At 37.7% G+C, this 18,639-nt stretch overlaps 1 protein-coding gene across 3 annotated transcripts in view; it reads left to right on the forward strand.

Moving 5' to 3' along the window:
* Nucleotides 1–18,639, forward strand: part of RAPGEF4 (Rap guanine nucleotide exchange factor 4) — a gene marked incomplete at both ends in the record, with an annotated part of 148,512 nt that overhangs the window by 2,873 nt on the left and 127,000 nt on the right. For all 3 annotated transcript variants that reach the window (XM_084264845.1, XM_084264846.1, XM_084264847.1), the window contains 3 exons: nucleotides 9,702–9,844; nucleotides 10,965–11,053; nucleotides 18,415–18,561. In XM_084264845.1, the coding sequence (XP_084120971.1) occupies nucleotides 9,702–9,844; nucleotides 10,965–11,053; nucleotides 18,415–18,561 (379 nt within the window). The remainder of the gene's footprint in view (nucleotides 1–9,701; nucleotides 9,845–10,964; nucleotides 11,054–18,414; nucleotides 18,562–18,639) is intronic.

Below are 18,639 nucleotides of genomic sequence, written 5' to 3' on the forward strand. Positions count from 1 at the left end.
AAGTCACAAGTGCAAAGGTAAGGAAAAGTAGGAACAGAAAAGTTGAGAACACTGTGCTCTATATTTTATTTTTGAGGGAGAGAGTGGGGATCTGTGGTGAGTAACCGTATGTCCTCGTTGTACCTGGAGATGTAAATATTTTTTTCTGGTAAGGAAGCCAGTCCTTTTGTCTTTGAATTAAATAATAACCTTGCCACTGATTTCCTAGGGAGCAGAAGCATACCTATCACCTTTGCATTTTTCTGTGTGTGTCTGATCTGCACATAATTAAAAGAAGATTGCCAAGGTATGCAAGTTTGTATAATTAAGAACTCATTGTTTCTTTCACACCAAAGACTATCTAACCAGGAAGTTTCCATGTTGACATATCTTTACTGAACAGTAGACAAAATATTTTTAGCATAACTAGTATTTTTCTAAATCTGATCACTGTTATGAATTCAGGTGTTTTAACTGGATTCAGATACAAACTTTTAAATGATGTGTGGCATTCACAACAGTCAGAGATTCCAGGGTTTCGTAGCTGCCTACCTCATATGAAATACAACCTTCAGTGTCTTAGCAGACTGGAGGAGCAGATCACAGAGCAAAAGCATGTAACTTGCTAGCCTGGTGTGCTAAGACTGTTATGATCTTTGCTCAGCTATTTATAAATTATTTAAATATAAATGGGTGTTTTGAGGATGTATTGTACATACTGAGCTTTTATATCCTTGTCATCATTGTTAGACTTTCAACTGAAATCATTTATATCTAACAAAACGCAAATAACACGGACAGGATAATCTCTCAGATCTATACTTTAAGCCAAGCTCCCTTAGATTTGGGCATAAATTCAGAGTGAAGCTATGTCACAGCAAGATACTTGAATCAGGATTTGGTTTTAGTTCATTGTAACATATATCTGTGATATCAGTTACATGCATATGCTTAGTAGTTACCGGGTCTCTTGTGTGTATATGGGTAGCCTAGAATGAAGAACTGGTATCATGAAAGAACTGTTGTAAAAGAAACATGGAAAATGCTTGCCATCCTCTATAACCTGTAATTATGTCAAAGATAATGGGATACAGATTTATAATCAATCAATATTGTGAATATTTTAGAATTACTTTACAATTATATTTGATTTACTTTGTAAAATATCTTCATGCAGTTGGTAAAACATACTTGTATGTATTTTAAATTTCTACCCTGGCTTTTTATTTGTAACAAATCCATAGAAATAGTGCTACCATTTTTTAGAAAGTTTGTGTCTGAACAAAGTCATGGACATATGATGCAGCTCCTGTTGGCCTGTGTGTTTGGTGTTTTGTTTCTTTGTGTAGTGTGTGTCTAAGCTGGTGTGTGCTTGGATCAAGTCTGCGTGGGGATGTATCAGGCACCTTGGTGGACGTGGGAACCTGGAGACAGCGCAGTATAGACATAGCCTAAGTGCTTTCTATCACTCATGCAAAGGTGCAATCTTCTGAGAGTGATGAATAATAAATTTATCTTTCCACATCACACAACTCATTTTCTAGTCCAGTGCAAAGGTGCAGTCTTTGATGAATAATCAAAAAGCCCCTTTCTATCCCCCATATCTCCTCAGAGACACCAAAATAATTGTTAATATAGCTTTCCATAACCTTGTAGGTCTGTGCATTTTATTGATTATAAGTATTAAAAATAACTCATAGTGAGAGCAGGAGTTGTATTTTAAACTAATTCAAGCTGGTTTATTCTCTGTTTACAGGCCTAAGCATTTCTAGTATCAGCTTACATTTGTTGTATGTGGCTGCAGTAAGTTGCATGCTTGTTTGATGGACAGGTATTAAGAGAAAGAAAAAGTGATTGCCCTGGCATTCATGTGTGTAAACAGCGTCATGGCCCACCGGAGCAAAGTAGCCTGCCTATTAGGGTATGATATATTCAAATTCAGTTGGTAGTCTTGTGAAGTGGTGCTTGTGCAACCCTACGTTTTCTCTTTTACCAGATGGTAGTGGAAACATGTCTAAACTGTCATTGTCTGAATTATTTCTGGCATGTTGTCAGGATTTGATCCCTCAAAGCTTGTATTCTGAGTAGATTTTTTTTTTAAAAAAGTTAACAACTTACATTCTAGCAGAGGAATATAAACCCAGCAAACCAGCTAGCTGAAATTGTGCCCTCAAAGTCAGGTGACTACCGCATATTTTTCAAATACAAGTATTTTTCCTATCCAGTGTGACATCTGTTTTGGTTTGCCTCCTACAGTTTGCTGCATTTAACAAGCTCATGATACTGCCTTTGTTCTGTTAGTGTTTTCTGTACTATGTTTGGCATACTTACCACTACTGCCGCTTTACCAGTATCCTCAATGAATGTTTCCTGAACTGACTTCCCACTTCATCTTTGAGTTCAGCAGTTCTCAAAATGTGTGTCAATGTAAATCTGTAGAATTTATTTCATGGTGTTTGTAAGTTTAAAATTTTCATTAGCTGTAACAATGCACTGCCTAAATGAGTGAAGGTGCATTTATCATAGTGTATTGGTGGATGGCAGTGACCAGAGTTTGAATCAAAGGGTATCATCACTTGTGCATATTATTCAATTATAAATTTCATTTCCAATGTATCTCAGAGTCTGTCTTCATATTAAAATGTTCTTTATGTCTATTATGAAGCTACAGTGCTCGTTAATGTAATTTCATTCAAATCTACTTATGTCAAATGGAATTTTAACTGTTCTGAGCTCCAGTTCATGTTTATAAATGTTGAGAGGGTTTATTACATAAGGTTTACTCACACCTTGGTTGCAAAGCATGTACCATACATAAAAAATGTTCATAATAGAAGGAGAAAAATTCCTTATTTTTTCTCTTGAAATGTTTTACTTTTTAAAAAAGCATATGAAGTTGAAAAAAAAAGGGCTTTTTTTCCTGTTATGCCTTTATTGTTCAGGTACTGTATTTTTAACTTGAGTTAGTGTATTTTTACTCTCAAGGTAGCATATTTTAAACTTGAGATAAATCTTTATGAATATAATTAATAAATACATCTTTTCATATTCCACTTATAGAGATCTAAAAATTGACCTATTGGAAGGATGCATGATTTGTAGAGCAGGATATGTAAAGAAATGAAGTGCACTTGTGTGCTCTGTCTGACCCTCCAATAACTTTTCAATGTGTTGGCCAAACTGTATCGATTCCATAATGAGATGAGTGTGTAGGTAAAGCAGAGCCCCCCATATTTGCACTCATGTGGTCCTCACCAAGGACAATTCAACTATTACAAACTCTGACTGCAGCTGACAGCCAGTTGGTCTGCATTTAACTGGCTGGTCACCTGTGTAGATCAGGATTGTCTGCAGCATTCCATGTGCCTTGCGTAGCAGGACATGAGAGTTTATCACAGGGGTTCTGAGTGTAGGTGACAGTAGCAATTTGCTGGAACTAAGCATCAGCAGTTTTACTTGTGTTGCTTTTTTTAAAAAAAAAAACCTCTGGAATGATTTGTGTGTGTGTGTGTGTGTGTGTAAGAATTCCTGGGCCCAGGGTGTAAATAAATTTTTATTTCCCGTGTGTCAGAGGAAATGAGAAAACTGGAATCCCAAAGTCTCATAACATGGAAATCAAAAGTAAATAATTGTAATTTGATTATTGTTTGAAAGCCTCATGATGAGACTTTTCCTATCACAAGGGAAAAAGGAGCTAAAATGTGAATGTTGAAAATATGGATTTGGTAATACTACTGTAACAAGTGCAGTGTACCTCTGGGGAGCCTTCTGTCCCCATGGGCCCTTACCTGGACATTTATTCAGATTAAAATAATTTTATTTATATCTAGCATTTAAGTCCTTACCACAGATCAAAAGTGCTTTGATAGGCCACTGGTATCCCTCTCTTAAACTTTCCTTTCTAAAAGAGAAATTAAGTCAAAGACCTTTACAGTATTGCCTGGAGAAGATACTAGTATACTCCACCCTACTGCAGTGATTTTTCTGCATGTCAGGAAAGGGCAGGAGAAAAGTACTGGTAGCATAGAGGAATGATCTGGCGTCGGTGGCACTCCTTGCTGTTCTCTCCTTGCTCATGTTGCAAAGCAGAATATTCTTTAATATAGTATTAAAATTCATGAAATGGCCCATGGTAGTGGTTACTGGTACTTTGCAGCTCATAGTTTGCCCCCTTTTTTTTTTTCTTTTTTTTTTTTTTTTAACAGGGGCTTCCTTTTTAATACAAAGATGATACAGTTTTATTTGTTTGTTATGTGGTGTGATACTCTGTTTTCTACAAACAGCCTTGCTAGTGGAAGAAATACAAAGCATCTGCTCTTTCTCCATGGGCAGTTTATTGCTGTCTGAAATTCAATATTGCCCCGTTTAAATTAAAGAGTTAAAACAAGTAAAGGTAGGAAATGGACTTCAGAGTTTTCATTCAGTTAGAGCAGGGTTCAGGTTTTTGAACAGATGTTAGAGAAATAAACATTTTTAAATTCTAGAGGCATTTTGGCAAAGAAGGTAAGACTACATATCCTCTGGGTTTTTTTTCAAGTGGCAGATCAGTTATGAGGAAGGTCCTAAAAAAAGGACATTTCATATGGTAGAAGACAACGTAATAGGTTGTAGTTAAATCAACTTGATAAGAAGGAGTCCTTTCTTCTTGGTTAGCAAGTCTTTCATAGCATACATAAACATTCAAATATTTAATCTTAACACCATCAAAATAGCTTCTTTTAAAAAGCTATATATGCTACACATGAACCGAAATACTTGTCCAAATTGTGTATGTAAAGAATTGTAGCAATTATCCTCTGTCTGTATTTAAACTTTGAGCTTGAATAGTTTGCACTTATAAATATGAAATAGCCTTTTGAAGATATACTTCTGGCAGGTTTTTTTTTTACAATCCTCTTTTTCAGATAGTCAAGCAGACATTGTCAAGAAAATTGTTTTATCTCTATAAAATACAGGCCTGAAACCTTCACAACCAAATATATTGGGGGTAAAATATCCTTTAAGGAAGTTTTATAGACATAATTGAATGAAGATGTATAACTAGCATTGATGCTGTCGCTTGAATATGTGTGCTGTGATGTTGTATTGAAGCAGGAGAAGATAGCTGATGTTTTCACACAAGACTTTGCCATCAGATAAGACTTACTATGTCCTGAAGAGGCAAATTAGTAATATAAATAAGGAGCTGGATAAAGTGTCCAGTGTTCAAGACAGAAAAGTGTGTAAGGTAATCAAAAAAATTTTAGAAATGCTTTGCAATACTGGAAATGCACACATCACTTTGGCCACAGTGAAATGGGATGTCAGCCCAGTGCTCTGTTGAGATACAAATTTAGGGACAATTATATTAACTTGAATATTGCATGGGGAGAGTGTAGGTGTGACCCAAGTATCTCTTCATGGTGAGAGATACTAAGTGTGATGTTTTCATTTCCAGATCAGTGATTCCTCTTGCATGGTTTTGTCCCAGCATTTTCTGTGGTCATGACATGATACTTACTCAGCTGTGATTTAAGAATTTTAATAGATTTAAAAGAATTGACCACACTTTAAAATTAATCTGTGGCCCTATTCCCTACACTGGAGTAGAGCTTCAGAAACAGGACTGCCTTTAGGCAGAAAATCCAGTGGTAATAAGGAAGTAAACCTATGTTGTCCTGTACTGATGTTCCATGCTAGGCAGCTTGTACTTAGGAAGTAGAAAGCAAAATTTGGCATCATAAAATAGATTCATTAATGTTAATCTAATGATGATAACAGTTACAATTATGACAATGTTATTAAATACACTTTGTAGAAAGTGATCAAACTTTGCCTGAATATTGCAGGCATGTGGAAAATCAGTTAATTTACGTCATGGTATTTTGTTATTCTCATTATAGTCTCTCACCAAGTAAAACTATCCTTTTGAAATCAGTCTTATTGTTATAGATTATAAGCACTTAATAGAAATTACTTTGGATGCAACTGCTATTGCTGTTACACTGCAATCAGGATTTCTTACATGGCAAAATCCCTAGTAAGGACTCAGAGCTACCTCAGCTTGGTTCGCCTGGTGTGAGTTACTTCCTTACTCCTAAATGTTGAAGATGTTTCCAAGGAGCTCTGATCAAATCTAAAGGAATCTTGTTGTCAAACAACTTAAATCCTAGTTCATTGTTATGCTTGCTCACAATCTAACCAAACAGCTAAATCCTTAACTGTTTCTCTGTGTATCTCAGTTGAAAGACAATACTGACTTGTTATTCTGGGGTACAGTGTGTTTCCATGGTGGCTGCTGCTTTTTTGTGGTTTTTCTTTTTCCTTCCCTTTCTTTCTTTTTTGATAAAAAAACATCTGAAGAACAAGGTACCTTTTCTTAGACAGATTAATGGTTAAATCATTCCCTGTGTCCTGGTTCTGGCCAGGCCAGAATCAACCTCCCCAAACAGCCAGCCCAGGTGAGCTGGGTTAGCCCGGGCTGTTTCCACGCCATCTGACATCACTTCCCCACAAAAGGGGCTGGTTAGTGAGGGGCATATCTGGGTGCTTCCAGAGCAGTCTGAGTGTGGCTGGGGTATTGGGATAATCCTTGTGTTGTGCAGCACTATGTACTCAGGTTGGTAAGGTTATGTTACCACTGGGTGTGAGTGTAATTGGCTGTTAATGTTCACAGTGCTTTTGTCAGTAAACTGTCCTTATCCCAACCCATGGAGGCTCTGTCTCTTTCTCCTCTAGGAGTGAGTGAGGCCCTGAAAGCCTTTCCAAATTGTAGCTTTGTTTCCAAATGTGCTGGATCAAAGTGTGTGCCCTTCCAGTAAAGGTTTCTGTAGATATTTGGTTGCACACAGTAATACTATACTCAGTATGTTTTGCAGAAAGGCTGCTGAAGCAAATGGCTTGCACTAATGAATTATTAAGTAATGTTATAAGGCGTGTAACAATTTTTGGGTTACTACTGTGCATCTTGCTTAGAAGTTTGGATTCCTCTTGTTCAGAGCATGTTGCACGCCCCCCTTTGAATTCCCACTTCACGTACTACCAGTGAAAGTAACTGCTGCTGATGCAAAGTGCTGTAGCTCAGCTGCTTGCTAAAGCAAGCTACTAGGAATGCACAACTTCATTTTGTTTTTCCCAATGACCGTGGAGTTTGGTTTCTCACCACTGTACTGATGTTTAAAACTGTGAAAAGTGTGGCTCAGCTACCTGTGAGAATGCTTGTTCTTCCATGATGACTCACTTTTCTGGGGTCATGAAGCAGTTTTTGTCAGAAGAAAGAGCTTTTCCTGCAGTTCATCTGCCTGACACAAGACACTCCTTACCACATCAGTGGAAATGAACCCTGCTTTCACTTTCTGAACTAAATGGAAACCTGGTATCTTGAGCCTCCAGCAACTCTCAGGAAGAAGAAAGCTACACAGTCTATTAATTCAGTCTTCCCAAATATCGTACTTTTTGCAGGACCAGAGGTAGAAGAGATTTTTGCACTCTCATTTCAGAAAGAGTACTGAGAGGACAGTGTTGATTAAGTTTAAACAACCTGATACCTGTGGTTTGCTACCCCTGTTTGCTTTTCCTCTGTCCATCTGCATGAAGCAATTAATACCACTCAACACTGAGATCTACAGTTCTGTGCAAATGAACTGAGGGACTTGAATAGAGTCACCTGTGAGTGGTTGTATGAGAGAACTGGTCTCAGACACAGGTTTTTCTAGGAAAAGGGGATGTTCTGAGAATGATGTCCCTTTTTTCCTTATTGAGTTTGGCTGTTTAATTTTGAGAGCCCTTGTGTTAAGGGAGTTAGTGTTCCAAGTGCTAGTGTAGTTTGGGTAGGGATCTTGGGTAAATGGATTTTAAATCTGTTTGTGAGCTGCACCTCCTAATCTTCTTAAAAGGATTTTGACAGGAGAGTTAGGGCTTATTAATACCTGTCAGCGAATGCACAGTTAAAAAAAAAAAAAAAAGGAACGGGTGAAAATCTTACTTGAAATATTTCAAAAGGGAGCTGTTGAAGTTGACTGTAGTTTGAAGTGGTAAGAGGATGTCACTGTGATGTAGAAGAAGCTATACACCAGAGAGTTATTGTTCTCATCTGTAGTTAATAAGGATAAGTTGGAGTATAAATGAGGATAGTGATTTAATCCTTCTTAGACTTAATTTAATAAGAAAGATGAGAGGCAGAGATTCAAAGTGAGTAGGATCTGGGCTGCTTCTTCTCTGAGACAAAGATTTGGATCCTTTAAGTCTTTTATTCCAAAGGCACATCTTAAAAAAAAAAAAAAAAAGCCCAAGAAACTGTTGGAAGGAGTGCTTACCCCGTGGGTGCGAGGGGTAATTATTTGTGAATTTTGTCTTGGTTCATTGTTAGCTACCTGACTTCTGTTGTTTTAGAAGCTCATCCACTGGCTAAAAGAATATTTTTGTTAGTAAAATTAACGAGCAGCATTTGAGTGAGTGATAGAACAGGTCTAATTATCAGAGACTGTTTTCTGTCCTTCTGGTACCGCTTTATCTGTAAATGATGTCTGCATCCGATCCAGCGTGATCTCCTAGGAGTGTTCAATGTTTCTTTCCATGTCTAGTGGTAGCCATTTAGTCTGTTATGAAAGATTCTTTCTAATGCTGTTAGTGATTGACTTACCTGCTGGGTCACAAAGTTTGATAATCACATTTAAAACAGATGTTATGGAGCTAATTCACTTTAGTCTCATAAAAGCATACTAGTTTTCTGAACCTGCTGAACTGCTGGTCCACATGCTACTTTGTTGGATGGACTTCTACAGTTTTGTTTTTCTTGAAATTTTTGGGTTTTTAAAGGTGTTACGGTCATAGATTTTAATTACTTAAAATATTTGGATTAAAACACTTTCCCCTTGTCAATGAAGAGCTAAGATCTTTGCTTGCATGTTTCATTTCAAGGGGCAATGGCTGCAAGTTGGAGCACAGGAAGTTCCGCACCAACATGCGGAAAAACTTTTTCACAGTGAGGGTGACAGAGCCCTGGGACAGGCTGCCCAGGGAGGTGGTGGAGTCTCCTTCTCTGGAGATATTCAAGACCCGTCTGGACGCCTATCTGAGTGATATGTCCTAGGGAGCTGCTTTGGCAGGGGGGTTGGACCCGATGATCTCTCGAGGTCCCTTCCAACCCCTACAATTCTTTGATTCTATGATTTGTCCAACATTAAATGACAGGAACTGTGTGAAAAAGAACATACTTATAAAAGTTGTCTTTCTTGTTTACAAATGAGAAGAGAAAACAGAATATTCACATTAATTTATATCCAATAAAATGTGGAAGAGATGTGGATTTAGGAATTGCTGCTGATATCTAAAGCTTTTCTCAGATGGAGGACTTCTATTTTGGGCACTGATTGCACAGCCCTCTTGTACGTTTGGACATCTGTTTATTCGTTCTCCCTTACAAATTTAAAACTGTATCATTCTAAGCTCTTCAGGAGAAAGACTGTATCATCACATAAACTTTTCCAGTAATTGCTACAGCAGGACTTTGGTGCTAAATGTGGCTTCTGGACACTGCCTGTGTTGAAATGATAATAACCATGCTCAAGTTGATAACTGACAGTTGTTAGGATGTTTTGGAAGGGTTTAATTATGTACCTGTGAAATGCACTTTAATTGGTTTATATTGTAGTGTGACATTTAATGCAAATATTTGTAAGTTTGATGCATGTGGGTGGGGCTGTTTCTCTGATAAAGCTCTTGAGATTTTTTTTTTCTTTCAGACCTTTGGAACGTTCCAGTGAAGATGTAGATATAATATTTACGCGACTGAAAGAAGTGAAAGCTTTTGAGAAATTTCATCCAAACCTTCTCCAGCAGATATGTCTCTGTGGATATTATGAAAATCTGGAAAAAGGAATCACATGTAAGAAAGCTTCATATGATGATCTGCTTTATGCAGATAAGATTGGGGGTTAGGCTGGGATTGTCTCTAGGAGATCGATGAGAGAGCACAGTCAGTGGAACAGACATAAATATGTTTACAGTCATAGTCATGAGGGATAGCAGGGCTAAAGTGCTGTTTGCTATACAAATACACTATGTAGTGAATCTATGGTAACAAGGCACACATTATTGGATATAGGACTCTGCCACTCTTTTGTGGAAAGATTAGAAGCAAGTCATTGCACTAAAGCCTCATTCTTCCCCTGTAAATGTATTATCGATCTCTTTTGTAGGTGCTTTGTGATGCCAGGGGCAAAAGTGGATCACCTGGGCATATAACTAATAGTGTGTGTGGTTTGTAGTCACACTAGATAATACAAGAGATTTGCAGAGCTGCACACTGCTGTGGGGTGCAACGGCTCTGTGGCTGCTCTGACAGCCCATATGCCGTGTGAAGTTGGGCAGCTGTCCTTGGTCTGTGAAGTTGAGATGAAAATAAATGGTGGTCCTGTGATAGGAATGTTCCCAGAACTGTAACAGGGGAATAGCTGACGGAGAGCTGTGGTGTTTCGTAGAGTCTCAAGAACCTCTCAGGTAAATCTGGCATGCTTTATGTGCATGGCACTGGGATTTGCGTAAAGTATTAGGAATTCTGATGCTGTGTAACCACACAGTTGGAATGTCTGACCATCAAAGTCCTGCAGTTACTTCTTAGAGCTTTTACTGAAGTCACTGGGAGCTGTGTCTGCACTGGAAGATTTTGAATTTCAAAGGGATGTTGTTCAGAAAGTTGTTTTTTTTTTTTTTGTGGGGATTTTTTGTTTATTAACTAAGATAGCTGTAAGAGAGAAGCAAACTGGAGAGAAAAGCAATTCTGTGTGCTTTCATTGTTTCTATAGTATATTGACCAGTTTAATATGTGCTTTCTGATGTCACTGGAAGTACTATTGTGATAATAATATTGTGATAATAAGTAGTCCAATAGGGAAAAGTCTGTACTGCCAGCAGTGACTACAGTAGTAGAGTAATATGAGGGAAAATAATTGTTAATGTTGCTAACCTTAGAGATAGCTCTTATTTACAAGATTTCATCTTTTCAGTGTTCCGTCAGGGTGATATTGGAACAAACTGGTATGCTGTTCTGACAGGATCACTGGATGTGAAGGTTTCCGATACAAGCAACCACCAGGTAAAATAGATTTTTCACTGAAACCATCCAGTTAGTAGTATAAAGAAAGGGTGTGACTTGTGCTGAGGTAGATAACAATGACACATATAGTACAGATACTTTGTCTTATCAGAAGCGTGTTTCTCTGAGTCTCCTTTAGTCTCTGTTGTCCTTTGTCTTTGGAGGCAAATCATGCTATTGATTTCAAGAAGACTTAAATTTAATGGTCTCAAAAGAGGTCTACATTTTAATAGGAAACAAGACTCCTCTCTCTTTTATAACAGTGCCACACGAAGTTAAGCTAAAGATCTAAGAGTTGTTAATTCATTCCCTGGAAATATTTTAATTCAGTCCTTTTTCAGAAAGTTCAGACCAAACCCACCAACAGTGCAGTCTGATAACAGCATGCTGTAGTCTCTGCTGCACAAATGGGAAAGTATTACAGTAATAGCAGAGTGTTGGAACTGCTGCTGTGTTAGACCAGAAGCCTGGAGTTAATACCTATTCAATGTTAAGAAACAAGTAAAATTCCCCCCACATTGCAAGTGATTTCTCAGTATCTTTGCACTCCTGAATTTGCAAAATTGGGAATTTAGAGTAAATTAAAAAGAAAAGAAAAGAAAAAAAAAAAAAGAGAAGAACAGAGATTTCCCCTGGACAGCCTCCCACCCATATCGTCTAGTGTTATGCTGACACATCATGCACATCCTGCTGTGAGCTGAGTCTTATGGGAAGGCATCATGTCCCATTCCCTGCTTCCTTGTTTAAGATCTGGGATTGTCCATTCAGCATGGTGTTGTATGTCTGATATGTGACTCACTGTGCCTTTATGTGAGTGTTATAGCTACATATACACTATTCCTTTTCCCAACCTTGATTGAATATAGCATGTGTGGGTGGTATTCTTTGCCCAAAGTTTGGCTGACCGGGAATGGTTCCTTGCTCATAGGAGATTAGCAGAAATCAGATTTTTCACTTTGTTGAGCACTCTATCATCAGTGAAATTGGGTCAGAATGCAAGTCAGGGCAGTGTGTGAGCACTGGGTCTTTCTACTTCTTGCAGTAAAATGATAGATACAAAAGAAACTTCTTTCATATAATTATTTTTAGAAACCTCTTCACTATACTAAGTAGAGTCTGATTGAGAGTGTAATTATCTTAATTTGAGCCATTCTCAGCATGGCCTAGCTGTCAATGGTATTGTCACATTTTGGAACAGTACTGGGCTCTTAAGAGACCCTTTTCCATGCAGGTCTAAAGCAATCAGGAATATTTTCTTGTGTTTGCCAAAAGATGGCACTACACTGTTGTTAAGGACCAATGCTCTTTACTGAATCAGAAAGAAATATATACACAAAAATGCTCTGGATATAGAAGTTAAATTAAGAATCTATTTGGAGTGTGGACTTGTTCCATTAGATGGAGAATGGAGCACTTCAGCCTTTTAAGAAATCTAATGTAAGTACTTTTTTTTTTCTTATTCAGGTTCATTGTGTTTTCCTGCCAATAGGAAACTAGAGAACTGCAATTCACATAGTTCTAGAAATTATATTCTGCGGTAAATTCTTAATCTTGTGTTTCCTTCTCACAAGAGCAATGAACTGAATTCTTACCACTACCTAGTTGCCATAGAACAGCAGCTCATGCATTTGCTGGATAAGTTTGGTGGTTGGGGACTCTTAAATAGTATTTGAATCCAATATTTGCCATCTTTTCTAGGAAGAGAGAAGCTAACTTTGTTTAGGTTCCTCTTGGTTAAAAAGTCCTTCAATATGACTAATAATCTTTTAATGCCCAAGAAAAGCAGGGGATTGTACTAGATGACCTTCTGAGTTTTCCTGCAGCTGGAATTATCCTCTGATGATATAATGCCTAGAGTGTTAATATAAATATGCAAAAATCAATTCTCTTGATTAAAAATATATTAGTCATGCTTTTACTAGGTGTTTACCTGTCTACCTGCAGAACTTAGATTTCAGCAAGCTTGGGAATAAACGCACTGTGTAGCAGCTACCACGTGCTAACTCTTCGTGCAGTCACCAAGCCAAAGTCTGGTAGCTTTCTTCCATTAAAAGTGCAGTAAGTTACTGTGTACTCGGTGCTTACTCGAAGCCTTAATGACCTTTGTTCCTTCAGAGGTGTGCAGTTACACCTCTTGCACTAGACATTGTATCTAAATGAACTCATGGATCAAGACTTCAGTGTAGCTATTGAAGTGTTAATTCACAGTCATTGTTGCTGTACATGAGCTTACTCATGCAGACACTTGTGATTTGTCACGGAAGATGTTTGCAATACTGATTTGGGCCAAGTTGAGAATGCATGTAAGCAGAAATATTGCCATTACCTATTTTGTGCTTTGATAAGAGGAATAATTCCATGAACTAATTTAGATTTAGTAAAGACAAACATATTTATGATCTGATAGATAAAGCCTCACTTTCATGGTGTTTTGGAAAAAAATCCTTTCTGACTGCTTGTAAAACTGTATTATGTCACAAGAGGGCAGTGCTAGAATACATAACAACCTAGTACAGGCACTACTTAATACTAAAATGGCTCGGTTGTAAATCATGTTCAACTATTTACAATGTACCTGTGTTTTAGAGTCTCACCAGAGCAGATTTCTCTGTTACTATTAGTTCTGTTCCACTGAGGTGGTAAAATATGCTAGCTGCTGCTGATCATGATGGTGATTTACTTTGGCATGGAAATAGGACAATACAATTCACAATAGAGATATGATAGGATTGTATATCCTGAGTGGTGGCTGGGTTGCTTTCGATATAAATTGTTTATGAATTTTGTGGCTATTCAACTATCAAGAAGAGACTGAAGAGGACTTTTCCTTTTTAAGGTAAAAATGTCACATTGTGAGTTGCAGAGGTAAGTGTAATGAACTGTTTTGGTCTTGCCTCCACTTGCTTGTAGCAAATACCCTGACAAGTATTGTACTTAAAAGTCACACAAAATAAACAGCAAATGCAGCCTGTTTAGAATCCATCAGAACGAAGTCTTTACGCTCAGTTATGAACAGATTCTGAATTGAACTTTTATTTGGCACTGTTACCTGCCCCCTGTTAAAACAGAGGTATAGCGTAATAGAAGTTCTTGGAAAGATTCCTAATTTGGTGTTGTCTTTAAAATGCTGCTGACTGCCTTGTGTATATTTAATTTGTGAACTATTTTGAAAATGAACGGGTTCTGAAGGATGAGTTTTGCCTCAGAATGAATGCATCATGACAAAAGCATCAATGTGATGTCTTTGCCAGATTCTGCAGCATTCTGTTTTACTGAATTCGGTTCAGACCCTTTTACCCCAAATTATTAAGATTTATATTCCTATCTGATAAAACAGGAAGGAATGAAGAGAAGATAGAAAAGATCAAATAGCAAGTTGATCTGCAGTTTTGCTGTAGTCTGCTGGCTGAATCATAGTGTGTGCTGGGGGCTATTGCTAGTTCAACTTGCTCACTGGATTTTCAAAACAGACCAAGCCAAACACAGGGCATTGACTTTCCAAACCATTAGCCTTTTTAAGAAAAGCTTTAAAGGAGCCATGGGTGCTTGTGTGGTACAGCAAGATGCAGGAAGATGCAGAGGGCTGGGGATCAAAAGCCAAATTCGTGGGGTTGCTGAGATGAATGACTGTGAAGGCAGAGTTTCAGATGGCCAAGTAAGAAAGGGAAGAATTTCCTGGCTGTTTGAAGACAAAGGAGGTGGATGATAAGATAAAGTGGAAACAAGGAAAGGGATTTAAACAGGACAGTCCTTGAAGCACTCTTTGCCATATGTCGGTGCCATTATGTATGCATGTTAATAGTCATTATGTATTTTGGAAATAACCTATGTGAAGTTGCAATGCAGACTTGTACTGTAGTCTGTAGTGAGTGTAAATATTCCCTAGGTAGACTTAAATTATTTAGCTTGAGCATGAGGTCTGCTTTACCCATTGTAACAGAGATTGGCTGGAGTAATGTACTCAGCTGAGAAGCAGGGTGTGCTGGCCCACGCTGAGCTCCATGCAGTTGTGGTTGTGCCAGTTTTGGTTTTGAACTTTGAATTATTGCAAGTTAATATAGAAAAATAATTTAAATTCTGTCTGTTGGGTAACTAGAAAAAGTCTGAGACCTTGCAGATAGCTTTTAGAGGATCAGAGAGAAAGGTGTGGAAATAACCAATGTGGTATTATAATACAGTTAATCTGATGTGTAAATATTTCAATTAAGAACTAAAAGAGAAGAAGTTGATAACAATCCTTCTAGAAGCACAATCGTCCTCTAAGCAAATCACCTTTTATTGTGTAAATGTTGGCAAACTGCAATTCAGTGTGGGAAGATACTTCTATGCTATTTGTAACAGTAGTTTGGTGAGGATTTCATATCTGAATGGCTTAAACATATGTAAGTGGAGGTAATGGAACAGGAAAATCACTTCATAGAACAGTTTTAGTTTCTCTGATGTAAAAGGAAATTTTTGCCAAGGATAAACCGAACCATTTCAAGATAATAATAAGCAAACTTTTAAAAATGCCAGCTTTTGCAGATCTCCAATTAAACATGGAGATGGTATAGAGTCCTGGAGGGTCATGGGTGCAGAGGTGAATTAAAGGTACAAGGTGTGGGAAAATTATGAAAATAAAAACAAACCAGCTATATCAACTCACTTGCAAACTCAAAATATTGCTTAAATTAAAATTTCAAAGAGAAGAGCCTAATACCTTTCAACCTAGCTTTCCCTGCCTTGTCCATTTCTCCTTCAGATACCATGATCTTATTTACATACAGTACCAGATTACTGTCTACCAGGTTGGAAAATAGAAAGTGTCACAAGTCAGGGAGGAGCATGCAGGGATGTGCCTTGTGGTGGCAGGGGATGGAATGCAGCAGAGCCTTGTTTCTGATTCTCATCCATTCCACAGAATGGTCTTACAAATTCAGTAATGTTTTTGACTGATGAGGGGGGAGGTTTAACAACTCTCACTACATGTGTCTCACCTTCCAGTGAGAGTCAGTGAAACTGAATACACAAACAGCCTTGGGTTGGAACGCTGCCATTTTATAGTGTGTTCAGAGGACAGATAGCAATGGAAACAATCTTATCTTTTTAAGTCTTTAATACTGCCTTTTAAATAGCTGTGTGAATTTTAGCTGGTTACCAGCAGCTAGAACCCCCTGCTGCTTCTGGGATTGCAGAGGGGAACAGCAAACTGAGTTTTGAGCTGCCAGAAATCCTCCCAGAGTCTGCACTGAACAGCAGGAGATTCTTGAGTACAAGGTTAACAGGCGTAATAGGAAAAGCACACCTGATTCCCCAGGAGGCTGGAGTTGTATAAACAAGGGGCAGAGGGAAAATGGGGCTCTGAAGTCTTGATGAAGACAGATGGGCTTGCTCCTTAGCTGGCTGCAAAACTGCATCTCTGTGGAGAGCAGAGATGGCTGGGGAAAAAACCTGAAAGAACTTTCACTTGATAGAATCCTGGACTTTTCTTTAATGGATGTGGATAGGACCATTCCAGTTCCTCAACTTAACGCCCCACAATGTTAATTTATTTCCCAGGCTGAACAGCTGCTTCATCAAAAGTTGTCTTAAAAAGTAGTTCCTTAACAGACACCTTCCCTTTTCGCCCTTCTGTATTGTGTCTGTAGGGATAAATTCTCCAGGGTTTTAAAGAATAAAAAAAGTTGAAGTATTTCAAAGGAGTTTATTTTTTTTTTTTTTTTTGAGGGAGGGGAGTAAGAAAGAAGTTGGAAGATGCAACTCTTGCTTATGACCCACCTGATGCCTTTTTCTGCTAGATTATTTGCTTATTCTGCCCTAAACAGAGATCTCTTTCATCTGAACTTTCTAAATAAAGTTGAGAATAATGATTTGAAGAACCTGGAGATCAAGTTTTGTGTAAGCTGTAGGCACATTTTCTTCACAGCTCCTTTGTGTGCAGTTGTGAGTATGGTGGTAGACATACTTATTCTATGCTTTTCAGCTCTGAAAGGTAAGTGTGTTAGGGTAGAACTTGAGCGTATAGTCTGCATTATAGGCTATTTGTAGAGACTTCTATTTGGGTGCCTAGGTACGGATTCCTGAATATGTTTTCTTTTAAACAGTGCCTGTTCATAGATGCCTGCATTGAAAAATTATTTCTGACAGTTGGTAAATTCTTCCTAGATCTTTTCTAAGATGTAATTGATTCTGATTTCCTGAACACATGATTTTATATGGTAATATCTGTGCAAAACAATTTGCTATGGTTCAGGGAACTGGACTATTATGGGTATTTGTCTTTTGTAATGCAATTATAAAGCTACTAACTTGATCTTAATAACATTTGCCTATTAGCACTTATTTGATGCATGAAAGGAAAGCAATGCAATTTTAAACACCGAAAATGATGCTGAGATATGCTCATGCATGTCTCCTGGATTATCAGCCACAAGGATGTAGTGGATGGGATAACAAAGTTTTTGCTTCTATTTTTGTACACATGAAGCTGACATTGTAGAATTAGACTGTTTCTAATGTTGTATCAAGGGAAATCAGCATGGGATTTTACATATTTGTGTGTATTTGTCTGTGAACATGTATGATTGTCTTTGTAAAATGCAGTTTAATTCTGTAATGCTGTTGCTATTTTTTTTTTTTTTTGATTACTCAAAAGATAGTCAGTTAAGGCCAGACTTAGAAAGAGGCAGACATAAGGGTTCAGCTTCAAGCCAGTGCTCAGGAACATAGCAACTTGTAAGCCTAAAAAAGAACATGTATCTAAAGAGTTTTTTTCAGCAAGCTATTTAATTTTGAATACTATAATTTTTTGTTTGCAGTAGCTTTTAATTTATCTTGGAACTATTACAGAGGAGTTCCTGGCCAAGGGGGATTGATTTAGACATCCTTCCATCACATGAATGGCATGTGCTTACATAGACTCTTTTGAAATGGACATTACTGCATGTTTGAGACCATCCTGAATGCTCCATTCCAGGTTGTTTGCAACTTTTAATAGCTCTCTTGAAATCCCTGACTTACAAACTCGACCGGGGTTTTGTTGTTGGTGGTTTTTTAGTCATCACAAGAGACTTTAGAGGGAGAGGAACAGAAGTTGTAACGTTCTTTTGAAGGTGACTCTTGTGTTCTTTGCTTTGCAGACAGAAATGTCTAATTCAAGTGATGGTCACAGGAAACAGAAATCATACTTGCTTCCACATTGAGGCTTCCTGTGTTGTTAATCAGCATACTGATTTTTTTGCTGTTGTTGGCACTTCTAATTAATTTTCTTTTAAAACAAATTGCTGAAGAATCTTAAGGCAGTGTGATTAGCAAATATGACATAAAGACTCATAAAACGTCCTGTAATATTTAATGTATGTCCTTTTCTTTTTAATTCAAAGGATGCTGTGACAATATGTACCCTGGGAATAGGAACTGCTTTTGGAGAGTCCATTCTGGATAACACTCCTCGCCATGCAACCATTGTTACCAGAGAATATAGCGAGCTCCTTCGAATTGAGCAGAAGGACTTTAAAGCACTTTGGGAGGTAAATTCAGATTTAATTGCAGTTTATGCAGAAAAAAAGTATTTAACCTTTTAAGTGTTTGTAATGAAAAATAAGCAC

This window comes from Gallinula chloropus, assembly GCF_964237585.1.
Source record: "Gallinula chloropus genome assembly, chromosome: 5".
NCBI classification, from domain to species: Eukaryota; Metazoa; Chordata; class Aves; order Gruiformes; family Rallidae; genus Gallinula; species Gallinula chloropus.